The sequence below is a fragment of the Oncorhynchus gorbuscha genome, linkage group LG13 (genome assembly GCF_021184085.1).
Source record: "Oncorhynchus gorbuscha isolate QuinsamMale2020 ecotype Even-year linkage group LG13, OgorEven_v1.0, whole genome shotgun sequence".
Taxonomy (NCBI): Eukaryota; Metazoa; Chordata; class Actinopteri; order Salmoniformes; family Salmonidae; genus Oncorhynchus; species Oncorhynchus gorbuscha.
In genome coordinates this window covers 74,226,896-74,245,176 of record NC_060185.1, presented here as the reverse complement: position 1 = coordinate 74,245,176, position 18,281 = coordinate 74,226,896, and the positions used below count along the sequence as shown (strand labels likewise).

General features: G+C 40.9%; 1 protein-coding gene and 1 long non-coding RNA gene across 3 annotated transcripts in view; both read right to left on the bottom strand.

Annotated features, from left to right (window-relative positions):
- Positions 1–7,110: 7,110 nt before the first annotated feature.
- LOC123994114 lies at positions 7,111–10,001 on the bottom strand. 2 transcript variants are annotated; one of them, XR_006831581.1, is made up of 3 exons: positions 9,520–10,001; positions 8,584–9,132; positions 7,111–8,434 (listed from the first exon to the last, which is right to left on the bottom strand). It is a non-coding gene; the product is annotated as an uncharacterized LOC123994114 (long non-coding RNA). The 2 variants fall into 2 exon arrangements; XR_006831582.1 differs by having other exon boundaries at positions 7,111–8,768; positions 8,860–9,132.
- Positions 10,002–14,072: 4,071 nt separating this feature from the next.
- The window catches only part of si:dkey-237h12.3 (teneurin-3), a 167,026-nt gene continuing 162,817 nt past the window's right edge, over positions 14,073–18,281 (bottom strand). Inside the window, exon 30 of the mRNA XM_046295707.1 lies at positions 14,073–16,116. Within this exon, the coding sequence (XP_046151663.1) occupies positions 15,364–16,116 (753 nt within the window). The 3' untranslated portion in view covers positions 14,073–15,363. The remainder of the gene's footprint in view (positions 16,117–18,281) is intronic.

The window sequence follows — 18,281 nt, the reverse complement described above, 5'->3', positions numbered from 1 at the left end:
GCACGGCTGGTTTTTTTTTTATAGATGAGAGATGGATAAACCACATCAGTCACACTACAAAACGTGTCCGTAATTACCTATTAGTATGTACATTGTAGTTACATAGGAAAAGTGGAATTACAGTGTAGGTACAGGTGTACTTACTTACTTTTCTGTTTGCAGAATGCACGATTTCAAGGATTTTGCTAATAAAAATCAGAACACTGAGTAATAAACCATTCATTCATTCATTAGTGAGAGGAAGTTTAGCAAATATTATGTTACAAACATGTTATTATTGTAATTATGTTACAAATATTATGTTACACATGTTACACAACTCACAAATCGAAGTCAGTATACCAGTTGCAAGTGTAGCCATGGGTACATAGACTATAATTCCACTCTACCTGCCTATGTGACATACAAATAAATAATGATAGGGAATGATAGGAAAAACAGACTCTTATTGTAAAGAGCTGTATGTGCTGCCTTACTATTTGCTTTGCCCGTCCAGACCCCCTGGTGTAAAACGAGCTGAGTCTCATGTTAAGGGGACATTGTGCCAACAACATCAAAACCTCCTCACCAGACACTGAAGTCAGGAAGACTTTGAGTTTGGTATCAGCCAGGAAGGCTACTTATTATCTTCTTCCATCTGCTTTCTACTCGCTATAGCCTCTAGCAGTAAACAAAGTATGAAAGTACAGCCTTGTCTTTAAGGAGACCATGGCTTCTTTCCACTCTTCCTAACAAATATGGATCATGATACAATATTAGGTAATCATACTACATAATTAACATCTATATGTAACGGCGTTCGTCTGTTGAAGGAAGAGGGTCGGACCGAAATGCAGCGTGTTGGTTACTCATGACTTTAATAAATGAAAAGCGTAACATGAAATAACTCATAAATACAAAACAACAAACAGAACGTGAAACTTATTACAGCCTATCTGGTGAACACTACACAAAGACAGGAACAATCACCCACGAAATACAAAGTGAAACTAAGGCTGCCTAAATACGGTTCTCAATCAGAGACAACGAGAATCACCTGACTCTGATTGAGAATCGCCTCAGGCAGCCAAGCCTATACAACACCCCTAAACAGCCGCGATCCCAAATACTACAAACCCCAATACGAAAAACAACATATAAACCCATGTCACACCCTGGCCTACCCAAACATATAACAAAAACACAAAATACAATAACCAAGGCGTGACACTATATAAAATAAGGTAATTAATTTACAAATCCATCTCTGTCGCATCCCAACAGAACTTGGTGACAATCATACATAGCTCTTCATAGAACAGTTATCCCAGCAGCATACCACCCTGTGTACCACTGCTGGCTTACTTCTGAAGATAAGCAGGGTTGGTCCTGGTCAGTTCCTGGATGGGAGACCAGATGCTGCTGGAAGTGGTGTTGGTGGGCCAGTAGGAGGCATTCTTTCCTCTGGTCTAAAAAATATCCCAATGCCCTGTGTAGGGTGCTGTTTTTCGGGTGGGATGTTAAATGGGTGTTCTGACTCTTTGAGGTCATTAAAGATCCCATAGCACTTATCGTAGGGGTGTTAACCCTGGTGTCCTTGCTAAATTCCCAATCTGGCTCTCAAACCATCACGGTCACCTAATAATCCCCAGTTTACAATTGGCTCATTAATCCCCCTCCTCTCCCCTGTAACTATTCCCCAGGTTGTTGCTGCAAATGAGAATGTGTTCTCAGTCAATTTACCTGGTAAAATAATGGATAAATAAATCCCAGTTCCAGCACGATCTCCCAGAGATCATTAGCTATTGATCAATATTGCTCCTGTTTTTCACCAAGTCTCTTTGTAGAACGCCTTTGAGCCAAGTCCCAAAAGCCTTTTGTGCCTCTCCTCAGAAGATCAGAGACATGATAACAAGAAACTATTTCTGGTTGGGGACACAGTGCCAAAGTGCACTGATGCTGCATGCTGCAGAGAGCTAGAGTACACACTAAAGCAGCCACAGCTTTTGTTCTTGTTTTAGCTGGTATACACCCAGCACAGAGATGAGCCATATGGAGGACATGCTAGATGCTTGAAACAGTGACCCAGACACTCTTGATTGATCGCCAAGCCTTTTCAAAGGCCAGACAGCCATGAAGGCCAATTGTTGGTTTGCTTTCTCCCAGATACATAATTGATTATTTCATGACAATGCTGGCGAAAAAAGTGTTTAAAGGCACAGATAACCTAGTGTATGTAAACCTCTGACCCACTGGAATTGTGATACAGTGAATAATAAGTTAAATAATCGGTCTGTAAACAATTGTTGGAAAAAGTACTGTCATGTACAAGTAGATGTCCTAACCGACTTACCAAAACTATAGTTTGTTAACAAGTTATTTGTGGAGTGGTTGAAAAACGAGTTTTAATGACTCCAACCTAAGTGTACTGTATGTACACTTCTGACTTCAACTGTAATTAGGTTTTAGAGTCATAAAGCAACTGATGAAAAACTCAATTGCTGCTGTGTATACCACTTGAATGAAGAAATCTCACCAGCTGGATTCGGTCTATGTAGCAAAATTTGAAATTGTGTTTTTTTACATAGGTAAAAGGTAGAGACAGAGCTACAAAATGGTATATCATACAATGCATTTTTGAGGAACAATGGGAAAGTAATTCTGATTTGAAAGTTGATACAATTGTGAACTCACTTTTGAGTAGAGGGCCTTTGAATGTTTTGGTACCCACTCGAGAATTCTCCTTGGTCTACACCCATTCAGCATTGTTCACACCCTCTTAAGCCAGCCCCACCCATCTCTTTAAGGATTCACATTTTAAGTCATGCTAAACAGTGAGTAGTGTAGTAAAAATGAAGACTAAAAGTGGTTGTATCCTACCATAAGGAAAAAATCCAGGTAAACAGAAAGTGTCCAGATGTAAAGATACCTTAATTGAAAATGACTGAAGTAAAATTAAGTACCCAGTAAAATGCAACTTGAGTAAAAGTAAATGGAATTGCTAAAATGTACTTAAATATCAAAAGTAAAAGTATAAATAATTTAAAATTCCTTAAACCAGATGGCCCGATTTTTTTATTGACCTATAGCCAGGGGCACACTCCAACACGCAGACATAATTAACAAACTAAGAATTTGTGTTTAGCGAGTCTGTGTGGTATGTCACAAAATCATGTTACGACCATACATATCAATATTCATTTGATATATCACTATTTTGATAAGTCTTGCTAAGTGGATGGGTCTCTACAGAAGGTGTAAACGGTACAGCCAATGGTTACTTGCATAACAGCAATATCAGAAATAGATATTGTCAATATAAATAAAATATACACTATGTACATGAACAATATCAACAACGATAGTAATAGATGAGGTGGTTGTATGCATACAATCAAGGGTAAAGTGGCTGAGGAGCAGGATAAAAAAATAATAGTAGCAGCAACGAGAGTCATTTGATAATCATTTGAAAAGAGGCACTGCAGATAGTCCTTCTGTTCACCTGATTTAGAATTCCTCACCATCAAATGTCGACCGCATTATCTACCAAGGGAATTCTCTTCGATTACAATCACAGCCGTATATATTCCCCCCCAAGCAGACACATCGATGGCTCTGAACGAACTTTATTTGACTCTTTGCCAACTGGAATCCATACATCCTGAGGCTGCATTCATTGTAGCTAGGGATTTTAACAAGGCTAATCTGAAAACAAGACTCCCTAAATTTTATCAGCATATCGATTGCGCAACCAGGGCTGGAAAAACCTTGGATCATTGCTATTCTAACTTCCCCGACGCATATAAGGCCCTGCCCCGCTCTCCTTTCGGAAAAGCTGACCACGACTCCATTTCGTTGATCCCTGCCTACAGACAGAAACTAAAACAAGAAGCTCCTGCGCTGAGGTCTGTTCAACGCTGGTCCGACCAATCTGATTCCACACTCCAAGACTGCATCCATCACGTGGACTGGGATATGTTTCGTATTGCGTCAGACAACAACATTGACGAATACGCTGATTCGGTGAGCGAGTTCATTAGAACGTGCGTTGAAGATGTCGTTCCCATAGCAATGATTAAAACATTCCCAAACCAGAAACCGTGGATTGATGGCAGCATTCGCGTGAAACTGAAAGCGCAAACCACTGCTTTTAATCAGGGCAAGGTGACCGGAAACATGACCGAATACAAACAGTGTAACTATTCCCTCCGCAAGGCAATCAAACAAGCTAAGCGTCAGTATAGAGACAAAGTAGAATCTCAATTCAACGGCTCAGACACAAGAGGTATGTGGCAGGGTCTACAGTCAATCACGGATTACAAAAAGAAAACCAGCCCCGTCACGGACCAGGATGTCTTGCTCCCAGGCAGACTAAATTACTTTTTTGCCCGCTTTAAGGACAACACAGTGCCACTGACACGGACCGCAACTAAAACATGCAGACTCTCCTTCATTGCAGCCGACGTGAGGAAATCATTTAAACGTGTCAACCCTCGCAACGCTGCAGGCCCAGACGGCATCCCCAGCCGCGCCCACAGAGCATGCGCAGACCAGCTGGCTGGTGTGTTTACGGACATATTCAATCAATCCCTATCCCAGTCTGTTGTTCCCACATGCTTCAAGAGGGCCACCATTGTTCCTGTTCCCAAGAAAGCTAAGGTAACTGAGCTAGCACTCACTTCAGTCATCATGAAGTGCTTTGAGAGACTAGTCAAGGACCATATCACCTCCACCCTACCTGACACCCTAGACCCACTCCAATTTGCTTACCGCCCAAATAGGTCCACAGACGATGCAATCTCAACCACACTGCACACTGCCCTAACCCATCTGGACAAGAGGAATACCTATGTGAGAATGCTGTTCATCGACTACAGCTCGGCATTTTACACCATAGTGCCCTCCAAGCTCGTCATCAAGCTCGAGACCCTGGGTCTCGACCCCGCCCTGTGCAACTGGTTACTGGACTTCTTGACGGGCCGCCCCCAGGTGGTGAGGGTAGGCAACAACATCTCCACGCCGCTGATCCTCAACACTGGGGCCCCACAAGGGTGCATTCTGAGCCCTCTCCTGTACTCCCTGTTCACCCACGACTGCGTGGCCACGCACGCCTCCAACTCAATCATCAAGTTTGTGGACGACACAACAGTGGTAGGCTTGATTACCAACAACGAAAAGACGGCCTACAGGGAGGAGGTGAGGGCCCTCGGAGTGTGGTGTCAGGAAAATAACCTCGCACTCAACGTCAACAAAACTAAGGAGATGATTGTGGACTTCAGGAAACAGCAGAGGGAACACCCCCCTATCCACATCGATGGAACAGTAGTGGAGAGGGTAGTAAGTTTTAAGTTCCTCGGCGTACACATCACAGACAAACTGAATTGGTCCACCCACATAGACAGCATCGTGAAGAAGGCGCAGGAGGTTGAAGAAATTCAGCTTGTCACCAAAAGCACTCACAAACTTCTACAGATGCACAATCGAGAGCATCCTGTCGGGCTGTATCACCGCCTGGTACGGCAACTGCTCCGCCCACAAACGTAAGGCTCTCCAGAGGGTAGTGAGGTCTGCACAATGCATCACCGGGGGCAAACTACCTGCTCTCCAGGACACCTACACCACCCGATGTCACAGGAAGGCCATAAAGATCATCAAGGACAACAACCACCCGAGCCACTGCCTGTTCACCCCGCTATCATCCAGAAGGCGAGGTCAGTACAGGTGCATCAAAGCTGGGACCGAGAGACTGAAAACCAGCTTCTATCTCAAGGCCATCAGACTGTTAAACAGCCACCACTAACATTGAGTGGCTGCTGCCAACACACTGAATCAACTCCAGCCACTTTAATAATGGGAATTGATGTAAAATATATCACTAGCCACTTTAAACAATGCTACCTAATATAAAGTTTACATACCCTACATTATTCATCTCATATGTATATGTATATACTGTACTCTATATCATCTACTGCATCTTTATGTAATACATGTATCACTAGCCACTTTAACTATGCCACTTTGTTTACATACTCATCTCATATGTATATACTGCACTCAATACCATCTACTGTATCTTGCCCATGCCGCTCTGTACCATCACTCATTCATATATCTTTATGTACATATTATTTATCCCCTTACACTTGTGTCTATAAGGTAGTAGTTTTGGAATTGTTAGCTAGATTACTTGTTGGTTATTACTGCATTGTCGGAACTAGAAGCACAAGCATTTCGCTACACTCGCATTAACATCTGCTAACCATGTGTATGTGACAAATACAATTTGATTTGATTTGATTTAGTGCTGATGACTGGTCCATCCGAACCACGCATGAACAAGGGAATCTATATTCAAATCAAATCAAATGTTATTAGTCACAAGCGCCGAATACAACAGGTGTAGTAGACCTTACAGTGAAATGCTTACTTAAGAGCCCCTAACTAACAATGAAGTTAAAAATAAAAATAATAACAAAAATAAGAATAAGAAATAAAAGTCACAAGTACTCAACGAGCAGCAGTAAATGTGCGGGTGCACCGGTTAGTCGAGGTAATTGAAGTAATATGTACATGTAGGTAGAGTTATTAAAGTGACTATGCATAGATGATGACAACAGAGAGAAGCAGTGGTGTAAAAGTGTGTGTGTGTGTGTGGGGGGGCAAAGCCAATAGTCTGGGTAGCCATTATTAGATGTTCAGGAGTCTTATGGCTTGGGGGTAGAAGCTATTTAGAATCCTCTTGGACCTAGACTTGGCGCTCTGGTACAGCTTGCCGTGCGGTAGCAGGGAGAACAGTCTATGACTAAGGTGGCTGGAGTCTTTGACAATTTTTAGGGCCTTCCTCTGACACCGCCTGGTATAGAGGTCCTGGATAACAGGAAGCTTTGCCCCGGTGATGTACTGAGCCATACGCACTAACCTCTGTAGGCTGAACAGTTTCCATACCAGGCAGTGACGCAACCAGTCAGGATGTTCTCGATGGTGCAGCTGTAGAACCTTTTGAGTATCTCAGGACCCATGCCAAATCTTTTCAGTCTCCTGAGGGGGAATAGGTTTTGTCGTGCCCTATTCATGACTGTCTTGGTGTGCTTGGACCATGTTAGTTTGTTGGTGATTTTGACACCAAGGAACTTGAAGCTCTCAACCTGCTCCATTACAGCCCAGTTGATGAGAATGGGGGCATGATCAGTCCTCTTTTTCCTGTTGTCCACAATCCTCTCCTTTGTCTTGATCACGTTGAGGTAGAGGTTCTCTTCCTGACACCACACGTTCAGGTCTCTGACCTCCTCCCTATAGGCTGTCTCTTCGTTGTCGGTGATCAGGCCTACCACTGTTGTGTCATCGGCAAATGATGGTGTTGGAGTCGTGCATGGCCGTGCCGTCATGAGTGAACGGGGAGTACAGGAGGGGACTGAGCATGTACCCCTGAGAGTGTGTTTCTGTCCTTCCCTTGACTATGGTGCAGGGCATGTAATATCCATAGCCTCTTCGTCGCAAAACACCCTGATCTTCTCAAAAACATACGTTTGTCTAGCTGTGTCCAGTCCAGGTGGTGCTTGTACAGGCAGACCATCTATGGGAGGAAGGATGTCAGCGTTGTGCAGCAGCTGAAACCTGGTCCCGACTGAGTCCGAACGCTCCTTGGCAACAACAACACCAGGCTCCAGAGAATTGAAGCTGTCAAACTTGAAGATTTTTTTTGAAGACATTACATCCTTGCACAACATCAATTCACCTCCCAAGTTTCAATAAGAAGAATAACCTCATAGAATGCAATGGAAATGACATTCACCTGAAGTGCTGGTACTGCTTGATCTGTGGCAGCATCCTGAAGTCCAGAGTATTGGTATTTGGTATTTTATTAGGATCTGCATTAGCTGTTGCAAAAGCAGCAGCTACTCTTCCTGGGTTCCACACAAAACATGAAACATAATACAGAATGACATAATACAGAACATCAATAGACAGGAACAGCTCAAAGTCCAACCAGCTGTGGGATGTTGACCTCTGTCACAGTGCTGTCCTTCACAACACCAGCAATCTCAGACAAAGTGTTTACCCTGGTCTTTCTGAAGCTCTGCTTGATGAGGCCGAAGCACCAGTCGGGGGCAAACTTGATGTGGCCTGTGATCAGGAAATGAAGGTCCAGACTGCGGTGGAGCTTGTGCATGGTCCGCCAGACACAAGACCAGAGCACAAACTTGTTCTCTTTTTGGCCACTGCAGTTATCACAATTCAGATCCACACTTGTTTCCCCAACTCCGTAGTTGGAGAAGAAATGGTGAATGTAGTTGATGACTGCTCTGCTGTCTTCGCTGGTTGACATGCCTTCATCAATCAAGTAGTTGACTTGTTGTGGTATTCCTTCACAGCAGACACCAAAGAACCCACACTCGCGAGGAGTTAAAAAGTAGATGGGACCTGGCTGCATAATGACAGAAGGATAGTGCATCTGCAAACAACAAAAGAACATTAAGATAAATTACAATTAATTGTCTCACTCCTGTCAACTTGTCTTTACACCAATCAGTGAAATGTATTTGCCTGCCTCCCATATATATATATAGTCAGCAACCATCTTCTGGTAGACAGACCGCTCACTCTGAACAAGCAGGAGATGCTGCTCTTGCTTCTTCAGCTTGGCTGATTAAACAGCTTCTGGTAGATCTGAAGACCTGATAGTTTTTCATCTGGCACTGCCAGCACATGTCTGTCCTCGGCTTAGTGCTAGAAATGTGGGGCAGCAATTTTCTCCACAGATTCCTGAAGGAAGACTACACATACCTCTGGAAAATACAAAATAAATGTGAGATAAATAAAAGTAGTGACTATGATGTTGGAGGTCAATTAAATAATCAAAATGGGTTTATGCTTTACGTCATCGATTCCTTGTAGAGACGCCACAATGATGCTTTTGTCACATGGGATGGCAGCAGCTTTCCACCAAAGTGTTTGTGTCCTGGATGGTGTCCTGGTAATGCTATTGCATGATCCTCTGCATAGTTGTTGATGAAGTTCACCACTCACAGCAAGTCCTCATGCTTCAGGTGTAACCTGTGCTTGCTTGGGCCAGTTCTCTTTTTGATGGGAGCCATTAGATCATTCTCCTTGTATGACTGGTGGAGGAGAGTCGAGGGTGTTCTACTGATGCTGAAAGACAAATTCCAGATACTAACGTTACACACACTTCATACATGTAAGTTCATGTTAGCTAGCAAGCCAGCCATCTAACCTCATCTAAAAAATGAACTAAAATCCCAATCCACAGAGTGACGTTAGCAAGCCAGCCATCTAACCTCCGCTTACGTTAGCTAGCTAACAGCAAGCTTTAACTTGGGGTCTTTTGTTTAGACATGTAACATTGACATTAGCTAGCTAAAAAATTAACTAAAATCCCAATCCATAGAGTAACTTTAGCAAACCAGCCTTCGAACTCCAGCTGGCTAGCTAACAGCAAGCTTTAACTAGCAATACAAACCGATTGTCATAGCTATCTGAAGTTAACTAAATATAGTAGGTTCAATGTTACATTCTTACCCATATACATGGATGAAAGCTTCACGGCAGACTGCAACCCCTTTAATTAAATAAGACGTCCTGTGTCTTGTTGCTTCTATCAGACATTCCACTGATTTCAAAACTCTGTCAACTTCTTCCATGACAACAACACTGTTGATTGTCACTGTTTCATATCCAGCACTGTCATCAGAAGACAATGTCTTCTTCAATTAAAATGTTTTTCCCTAAATCAGGGATTTCCTCATTGTCTGATTCATTTTCATTTTCAGAGAGAGTCAGCATGGTACGATCATCCTCCAGAAAGTAGACCACACAAATTGTCCGCAATTCAGGGCAGCAATGTTATTGAGAGCAGTAACAACATATTTGCAGTTCCTCATAACATATTTGCAATTCTCCATGGCTATCATTATATATTTCGAAAAAACTGCAGAAGAAAGCATTATCTACGGATTACGAGGAGCTCATTTTATAGACACAAGATGCAGCACCAATCCAAACTCATCCCTCGGAATGTCCAGCCCACGCATTATCTCAGCTAATCATGGCTGACGAGAAGGTTGCTCTCTTTCTCTGTGGCTAAACCAACTAGGCTCTTAACAATTGTATTCATATTTACAGATAACATACAAATTTGATATTAAGGCACATGAATGTTGACATGTTCGAGAAGGCATTTCTGCCAAAAAAACGCATTTTGATAAAAAAATATTTTTTACGTTCAAAAGGCTCTCCTGTGACATCGTGACTAGCAACATACACCTAGTTTCCTGAACCGGGTCACATGTAGTTTCTTGCAAAAGCCCTCTGTGACATTAAATAATATTTATCTTAAAACTTTGATTCCGAAATGTGTCTGGAGATTTGGTCAACTCCGTCATATCGGTCAGCTATACCATAAGGACCCCTTATTCATGTCCTCATGCAGTGCAACAACACCACTCGTGTGTTGTGGTCCAAACACTAAAAAGAGATACCCTCGTCAACTTACCCTCGCCTTATGCCCTTGGGGGAATCCCCATCATCATCTTGGAGGGTGGTCCAAATGGTTAGCTAAGCAAGTGGAGTTTGCAACGTAAGCCCCTCAGCCCTTGTTTTTAGTCAGCTTTGCGAGTGTCCAATTGAATTCACTCCAGGGCCTGAAACTCTCCATACTTCAATTCACGACAATTGTACATCCGCCATGAAAAGTCAGTGAAAACATAAAAACAACATCAATGAAGAAGTCAACATATAAGTGTAAGTAAAAACGAATGCAAATAAGTTAGTACACATGATGGCACAAACACGTCTCGTAAAAAGTAAATATGTTTTTGTTTGGTTTTCTTTTGGAAATTGTAGAAATAAAACATTTTCCTTCTTCAGAAGTTCCAGCTAGGCAGGCTAACGTTAGTTAGCTAATTAATTTGCTAGCTAGCATACAGTAGACCTATATTAATAATTATATATTTAATATAAGTAGACATGCACTCATAATTGACTGTAGCACATATAAAGCACCCACAAGCCACCGGTGGTTGAAAAATCAATCATCATGGGATGAACGAGTGATGAATTTCCGGCCAAGGGTGGTCCATTTAAGAATCATTCCTTCCTCCCTCGCACCTTGCCCTGCAAGTGTATACTCATCGTCAGACGTCACGACACGTCATCAGAAGTGTCCACTTAATTTGAGGGCTGAGGCAACACAGTAGGGTGTCTCTTTTAAGTGTTTGAGTGTTTGGACAGCAGCCGTGGTCTGTTAAAAAAAGTTTTAAAAAGTTATCTACTTTTGATATATTTAAAAAAGCAATTTTGGAATCATCATGGTCCCAACAATAAACTGTCAACGCCATCTGCCTGATAGATGAAAATAAAAAATTGCATTTTTGTTCATATATGTTACATATGTGTAACAGTGTATACCAATTGAATGAAGAAAAATGCAATTTTTCATAAACTCCATGAAATATCAACTCTCAGATTTTTGTCTAACGTCAATTCAGTCAGAGTGCTGAAGAATCTGATATAATTATCATATTTTCATTGAGGATATTCATTTAAAAAAAGAAGTCTGTTTTAATTATCGGTTGTCAACTCCGTTAGGGGTTTTCAAATCTGTCACTGATGGCTAACCCCCTGAAGAAATGTTTTTTTGGTCAATATTCTGAAAGAATAATCACTGTTCTGCAACATATGCTTAAACAATTGAAATATTTGCTGTGCTAGACCTAAGGGATAATGTTTGCTTTATAAATGTTGTTTTATGTTGTAAATCTAGAAAAACATGCTAAAATGGTAACGGAATTAGCCCTGAAGCATTTAATAGTGCTATAAAACAAAACAAAAATAAGTTTGATGATTTGTATTACATATTTATGAATATTCTAACGTTAGAAATAAACAATCAAGGCCATTTAACATTTGTTGGACAATAATTGTACCAAAATTATGGTGTAATTTTATGAAAACATTTAAAAAAATGGTTGCTCCTTTATATGGTGTGATAGCTAATATTTTGGGTTATCAAAACATATATTTCAAAATTGTTAACATGAAGACATATATTTGAGCTTGTCCCGTCTTTGAAGAATCCCTGAGCTCAGCCCCAAAAAATCTCAGCCTCATTGCAAAATGTGTGAAATAACAAGAGAATAGTTATAAAACTGCACATTTTTCTCTATATATTTTTGAGGGGTGAGTGAGGCCTTGCTCTAAAACTGAGGAGGCCCTGCGAAACTGCGCTATGCCACTGGAATGTTCATGCATTGACCAAGGCAATACATACCAGTAAACCAATTTCCCTCATTCAAGTTAAAAAAAGTGTGTGTACACCCATGCCATGTATGATTGCACTGGTATTTCAGGCACTGGGACTTTGATTCCTTTGTGTCATATGAAATGAATACGAGTCACATCAATTGAATTTTAGAACATGGATGTCTTTCACATGCGTCTGATGTGCTTATTGCACAATGCTTTTGGTCTTTGATATACTTGGTAAGTTGTGCCATGGCTTTTATGCTGTTCTTTGAAGTAGGCCACATAGCAGTGTGTTGTGATCTGCTGGTTTGCTTTGAATGTGCCTGTTGTGGTCACACAGTGATAGTGGTTATGTTGAGCTATGCCGTTGATCATTTTGCTTACACTTGTACTGGGACACCTTAGCTATTCTGTTTGAAGCATAGGTAAATGCTGCTAAAACTTGGTGATCATGCCTGTTGCTGTGGCTGTTTGATGCTGTCTCTGGGTACTAATAGCCAATGGATGCAGTCATCTGATGCTACGGTGATGTTTGATGCTTCTGCTAAGAAAATCATGTCATGGAGTCCTGCAGTCTTCTCTGCAATACAAACTATGAAAGATATTTTGTTTAATATAAACTCCGTTACAGTGACTGGTTGCGTATTGTATAATGGGGCGGCAGGGTAGCCTAGTGGTTCGAGTGTTGGACTAGTAACCGAAAGGTTGCAAGTTCAAATCCCCGAGCTGACAAGGTACAAATCTGTTGTTCTGCTCCTGAAGAGGCAGTTAACCCACTGTTCCTAGGCTGTCATTGAAAATAAGAAGTTGTTCTTAACTGACTTGTCTAGTAAAATAAATAAATAAATAAAGGTATAGTAGTAGGTAAAGTACTGACCCCTGAACAAAATCCTGGAATGCAGGCATAATATATTATCCACAAATGCTTATCTGGGGTGGCAGGTAGCCTAGTGGTTAGTGCATTGGCCTTGTAACTGAGCAGACAATGTAAAAATCTGTCGTTCTGCTCTTGAACAAGGCAGTTAACCCACTGTTCCTAGGCCATTGTTGAAAATAAGAATTTGTTCTTAACTGACTTGCCTAGTAAAGTAAATACTACTCTGCTGTAGACACTGTACCACTAGAGAGCAACAGAGGATTGTATAGACATTTAGGGTTCATATGTGTTGTATGAAATGTGGTCCTTCATTTCCTTTAAAACCAATTATTAAAATAGCATGGATCAGAATGACATGTGATTCCTTACAATTAGGCTGGGAACTGCATCACCTGTACATTCTGAAGAAATGTTAATGTTCAACAATTTAGTATCACATTAAGAATTCTTCAAAGGCTCACGCCTATGATTATGTGGGCAGGCTATAATTGAGCCTAAAACTTGTTCTACTGAGTTTGTGCCCTGTGATCTGATACAACTCTTAAGGCTTTGATAACATTAGGAAGGGCAAGCAATTATTACAATCCAAAATCTAATTGGTGTTTCCGTTCAGAATTGTATAGAGCGAAGACGACTTACCCCGAACCCCTAGGATTATGAAGTTGACAGAAGCCATCAGTGTTAAGGGGTCTTGTCCTGTCAAAAATTCTGGTTTGTTACACTCACAAATCGGTTCTGTCACAATTTAAACAATTCAATTCAACTGTTACAAACAGCTGACTTCAAAGAGGAGCAGGATTTGGCCGTCTTAATCATTTTAGGGCACGCATTTAGGAAATGAAGGTCTCGTTGAACACTTTCTAAACGCCTTTAGTAAACGTCTTTAGTAAAGACTTGGTATTTTATGGTACTACCATTTCATTAGAACAGATGACAAATGAAAATGGCTGACTCGAACAAAATCGTTTTAATCCATGATCTTATTAATTATACAAAACACAAGTTATGATAGCTGCTAACATGTATGGATTCTATATTTGGACAAACTTGTTTGGGGGATATGCGTTCATTAATTATTTGTGTTCATTAAATATTTATTGGACAGGGGCCAAGTCACAAGGCATTATGCGTGATCAACACGCAAGGAGCAAATATTTCACTGAATGTGGTATATAGTGATCGTCTGTACCACCTTAAATAGATTTTGTTTTTACTGTTTTTTGACAGGATATTTCATACCTTATGCAACAAAATCTTGCAGAGACTTCTAAATTACATTTCATAATTCAAAGATGCATTTTTATGATGCAATATCCAATATAGTTTCTTCTGTAACATAATACAAAGAAATATATTTAAAAAAGGTTTTAGATTTTATTTACAAGGTATAAACACAACATAAATTACTTGGTATAATCATCAATGGTCTGTTAATCAATTTCTTAGAAAACAAAACAATAAAACTCATAATTTACAAAACATGGTGTTCCTGTGCTTGGACAAGACAAGTATCTGTGCCAGACTTCCTTCATACATATTTTGCCCTGATCTCCTACCAAGGCAGATACACAAAACAAATATTTTGTATAACATATAACTTGTTATGTTATGATGTCCTTTTTAAAAGCAACACAAAGGGGTATGAGCCAGGGTTTATCAAAGGGAGTGCTTCTCAATTCCGACATGTTAGGTGTGATGGTCACTGAGTGAGACGAAACCTCAAATTGAAAGGTCATCGATTCAAGACAAAACATCTGGTAATGGACATTGCCTATTGAGGAGTAAAAATTCATACATCATATTTCCAGAGAAGTGCAGATATAATGCGTATGTAAACATTTCATTTCACCTTTAAATACTTTCTTTTAATTTTAAGCAGACAACACTTAGTAAAAAACAGAGACAAAAAAGACTAAATATTTCCCAAAACACTACTATTTCTCCTGGCTCCTGGTTGACAGTCAACAGTCCAATCAGTTTGTGCAACAGAGGTACATCTTGTCACTGCCCATATTAAGGTTTGGGGTAGTTATACATTTACTCTGTAGTAGTCCCCTGTTTAACAGCATTGCACAGCATTGCTTTCGATCACATATGATTTACAAAAACACACACCCCACTCGGACATAGCTATATTTAATCTTTGGCCATGCCACTATTGATGCTTTCGTTCCTACCGTCGCCACTCCTCTATTGAAATAGGCCATTCAAAGTATTTTTGGCAGCAAGTGCACAATAGTTAGTTACCTTTTCCCTATTTCACTTTGCCGTAGGAACTGAATGTTATTAGCGCTGTCTGCTAACTCCGGATATTGCTCGATGGAAAGTGCGTAGTACCCGTCGTACCCTAGCACTTTCCCATTGCTCAGGAGCTGCCTCTTCTCTCCCTCTGTCCATGGGCGGACGCCCTCCTCGCCATCGCGCACCCTCTGCTGTTCCCTGGCCCACACACTCACTAACGCCCTCTGGCGGGCCAACTCAAGCACGCGGGCCTTCTCCTCGTCCACCGTGGAGCCATAGCGCACGTGCAGCGCAAGCGTCCCACGCCGCAACTCCACATCTGCGAAGCGCCGAGTCCGGCTGTCCATGACCGTGGTGGACTGGGACACGCTGACATTGACACCGTTCTCCAGGGTCTTGTGGCCGCTGGTGAGACGCAGTGTCGCCAAGTCGCCGTCGGGCAGGCCGGGCTTGACGAAGTAGTGAGTGTCGCAGCCTTCCACAGTGAAGTGCAGGTCTTCAAGGTAGAAGGCATTGTTGAGGACGGTGGCCACCTTGATGCAGTCCTCGTTGGCTACGTTGAGCGTGTGAGTGTGGGCGGTGCCCTTGTAGATGGCAAACATGACGGCCCTACCGATAGGGGACTGGGCGGCTGAAAACCATAACCAAGATTTCTCGCCTCGGCGGCCTCGGCCCGCATTGACCTCCGGCAGCCGCTCAAATGTTAGGAGGGCATGCGCCTGTCTGGTAACTTCCTGCTGGACCCCAGAGATGGACTGTGAAGAGAATGCAGTGAAACGTTAATGTCTGAGCATGGCAGAACTTCACACTGCAGTCCATTCATGAGCAGAAGCAGGCGTCAAACAGTGCCTGCAAGATAATTGTATTACCAGGAAGTGAGATAAAGCTACAACAAGGTCAAATGCCGTTGTGGATTTTTATCATATAATGATTACTAGGCAATTCTTGACAGCTTAGTAAGCATTGAATACTGATTATGTTAACAATGACAAGTGGTAATGTCACATATGTAGTGTGTATAAATGTCTATGTATTTCTCATGAATTTGTATTACAAGTACAGTATAATTATATCTGTGTTATGAATGTGTACTGCAAGGGCAAATATAACACATTGTCTTGGACAGCAGAAAACGTAAACTGGATACAATAAATTAAAAGTTTTAGATAAGTTATTTGCTACTGTGCCAAATGAATTAAATTATAAATGGAAACCAATTTGTACTTCTTCCTATGAAAACGCTGTTCAATTCAATGTGATACCAATTACAAACCTAAAACAAAAATGAACATGCATGGATTCTTGTTTCTTTTATACATGTTTCTTGTTCCACTGCTTGTTTGTCATAGTGGTTGATATTCATACAGCAAACAACAATGCTCTTTTAGATCTCTACATTACTCCCTGTGTTCTTACAAGGCCCTACTTCATAAACTTCTGTCTTATCTAGATCATCTTTAATATTGCAGATAAATTGTGGCTTCTATCAAAGAAATTGTCTGCATCATTTCCAATCCCCCATATACAACTGCTCAGCATATGTGGGAACTCCTTCAAGACTGCTGGAAAAGCATTCCTCATGAAGCTGGTTGAATGAATGCCAGAAGTGTGCAAAGCTGTCATCAAGGCAAAGGGTGGCTACTTTGAAGAATCTAAAACACAAAATATATTTAGTTTTTAACACTTCTTTTGGTTACTACATGATTCCATATGTGTTATTTCATAGTATTGATGTCTTCACTATTATTTTACAATGTAAAAAATAGTAACAAATAAAGAAAAACACTGGAATGAGTAAGTGTGTCCAATCTTTTGACTGGTACTGTATATATAATTAAAACATTTTTAGATATATTTTCCTAACGCTACCTAACGCTACCTACCCTTAATTTGAGTAAACTAATGGACAAAAATACTTAGGTTTCTACTTCCTGCTTATACATACTATATACATTTTGTGGAAACACTATATTTTACATTTGTTATCTATTGTTTGCTTTTAGTCCCACCTTTCAGCAACTCTCTACCCCTACCATCCCTCTCTGAAGACCATCCAGTTTTGATTTCTAGCTGCCATACAGTATATTTTCCGCTGTGATGTTTCATAAAAGTTCTGAATCTTTCTATTCTCATAGTTTCTACAGATTGTAAATTAAAGATAAACATTTTTGCTAAGAGTATTATTATATTATTGATTGATTGACCACGACTTTTCAAATCACCCAGAAGATCTATTTGCAGAGTTAGCTTCAAGTAAATGTTCAACTTTTTCTGCTATTCCTGAACCTGCGACCAAAAACCAGCTACATATGGGCAGCACCAAAACAAGTGATCTAATGATTCTGTCTATTCGCAGCTAAATCTGCAGAGCTGGGATGGTTGTATCCCCCATAAACAGTTGAAGTAGGAAGTTTACATAGACTTAGGTTGGAGTCATTAAAACTCATTTTTCAACCACTCCACAAATTTCTTGTTAACAAAAAACAGTTTTGGCAAGTCGGTTAGGACATTTACTTTGTGCGTGACACAAATCATTTTTCCAATAATTGTTTACAGACAGATTATTTCACTTAAAATTCACTGTATCACAATTCCAGTGGGTCAGAAGTTCACGTACACTAAGATGACTGTGCCTTTAAAAAAACTTGTAAAATTCCAGAAAATGATGTCATGGCTTTAGAAGCTTCTGACATCATTTGAGTCAATTGGAGGTGTACCTGTCATGCAGGTGAAAGAGGACCCAAAAGCGACTTAACAGAAACAGAGTTTATTTAAGTCCAAAACGGAATAACAGAAATCCTCTAGACTTGTAGAGGGGAAACAACTGGAGAAGCGGCCACAGACTGCAGGTCGCCCAGGCGCAGGCCGTAGTCGACAGAGACACCTGCTCACACGCAGCATCTGATGAAGGCAAAAAAAA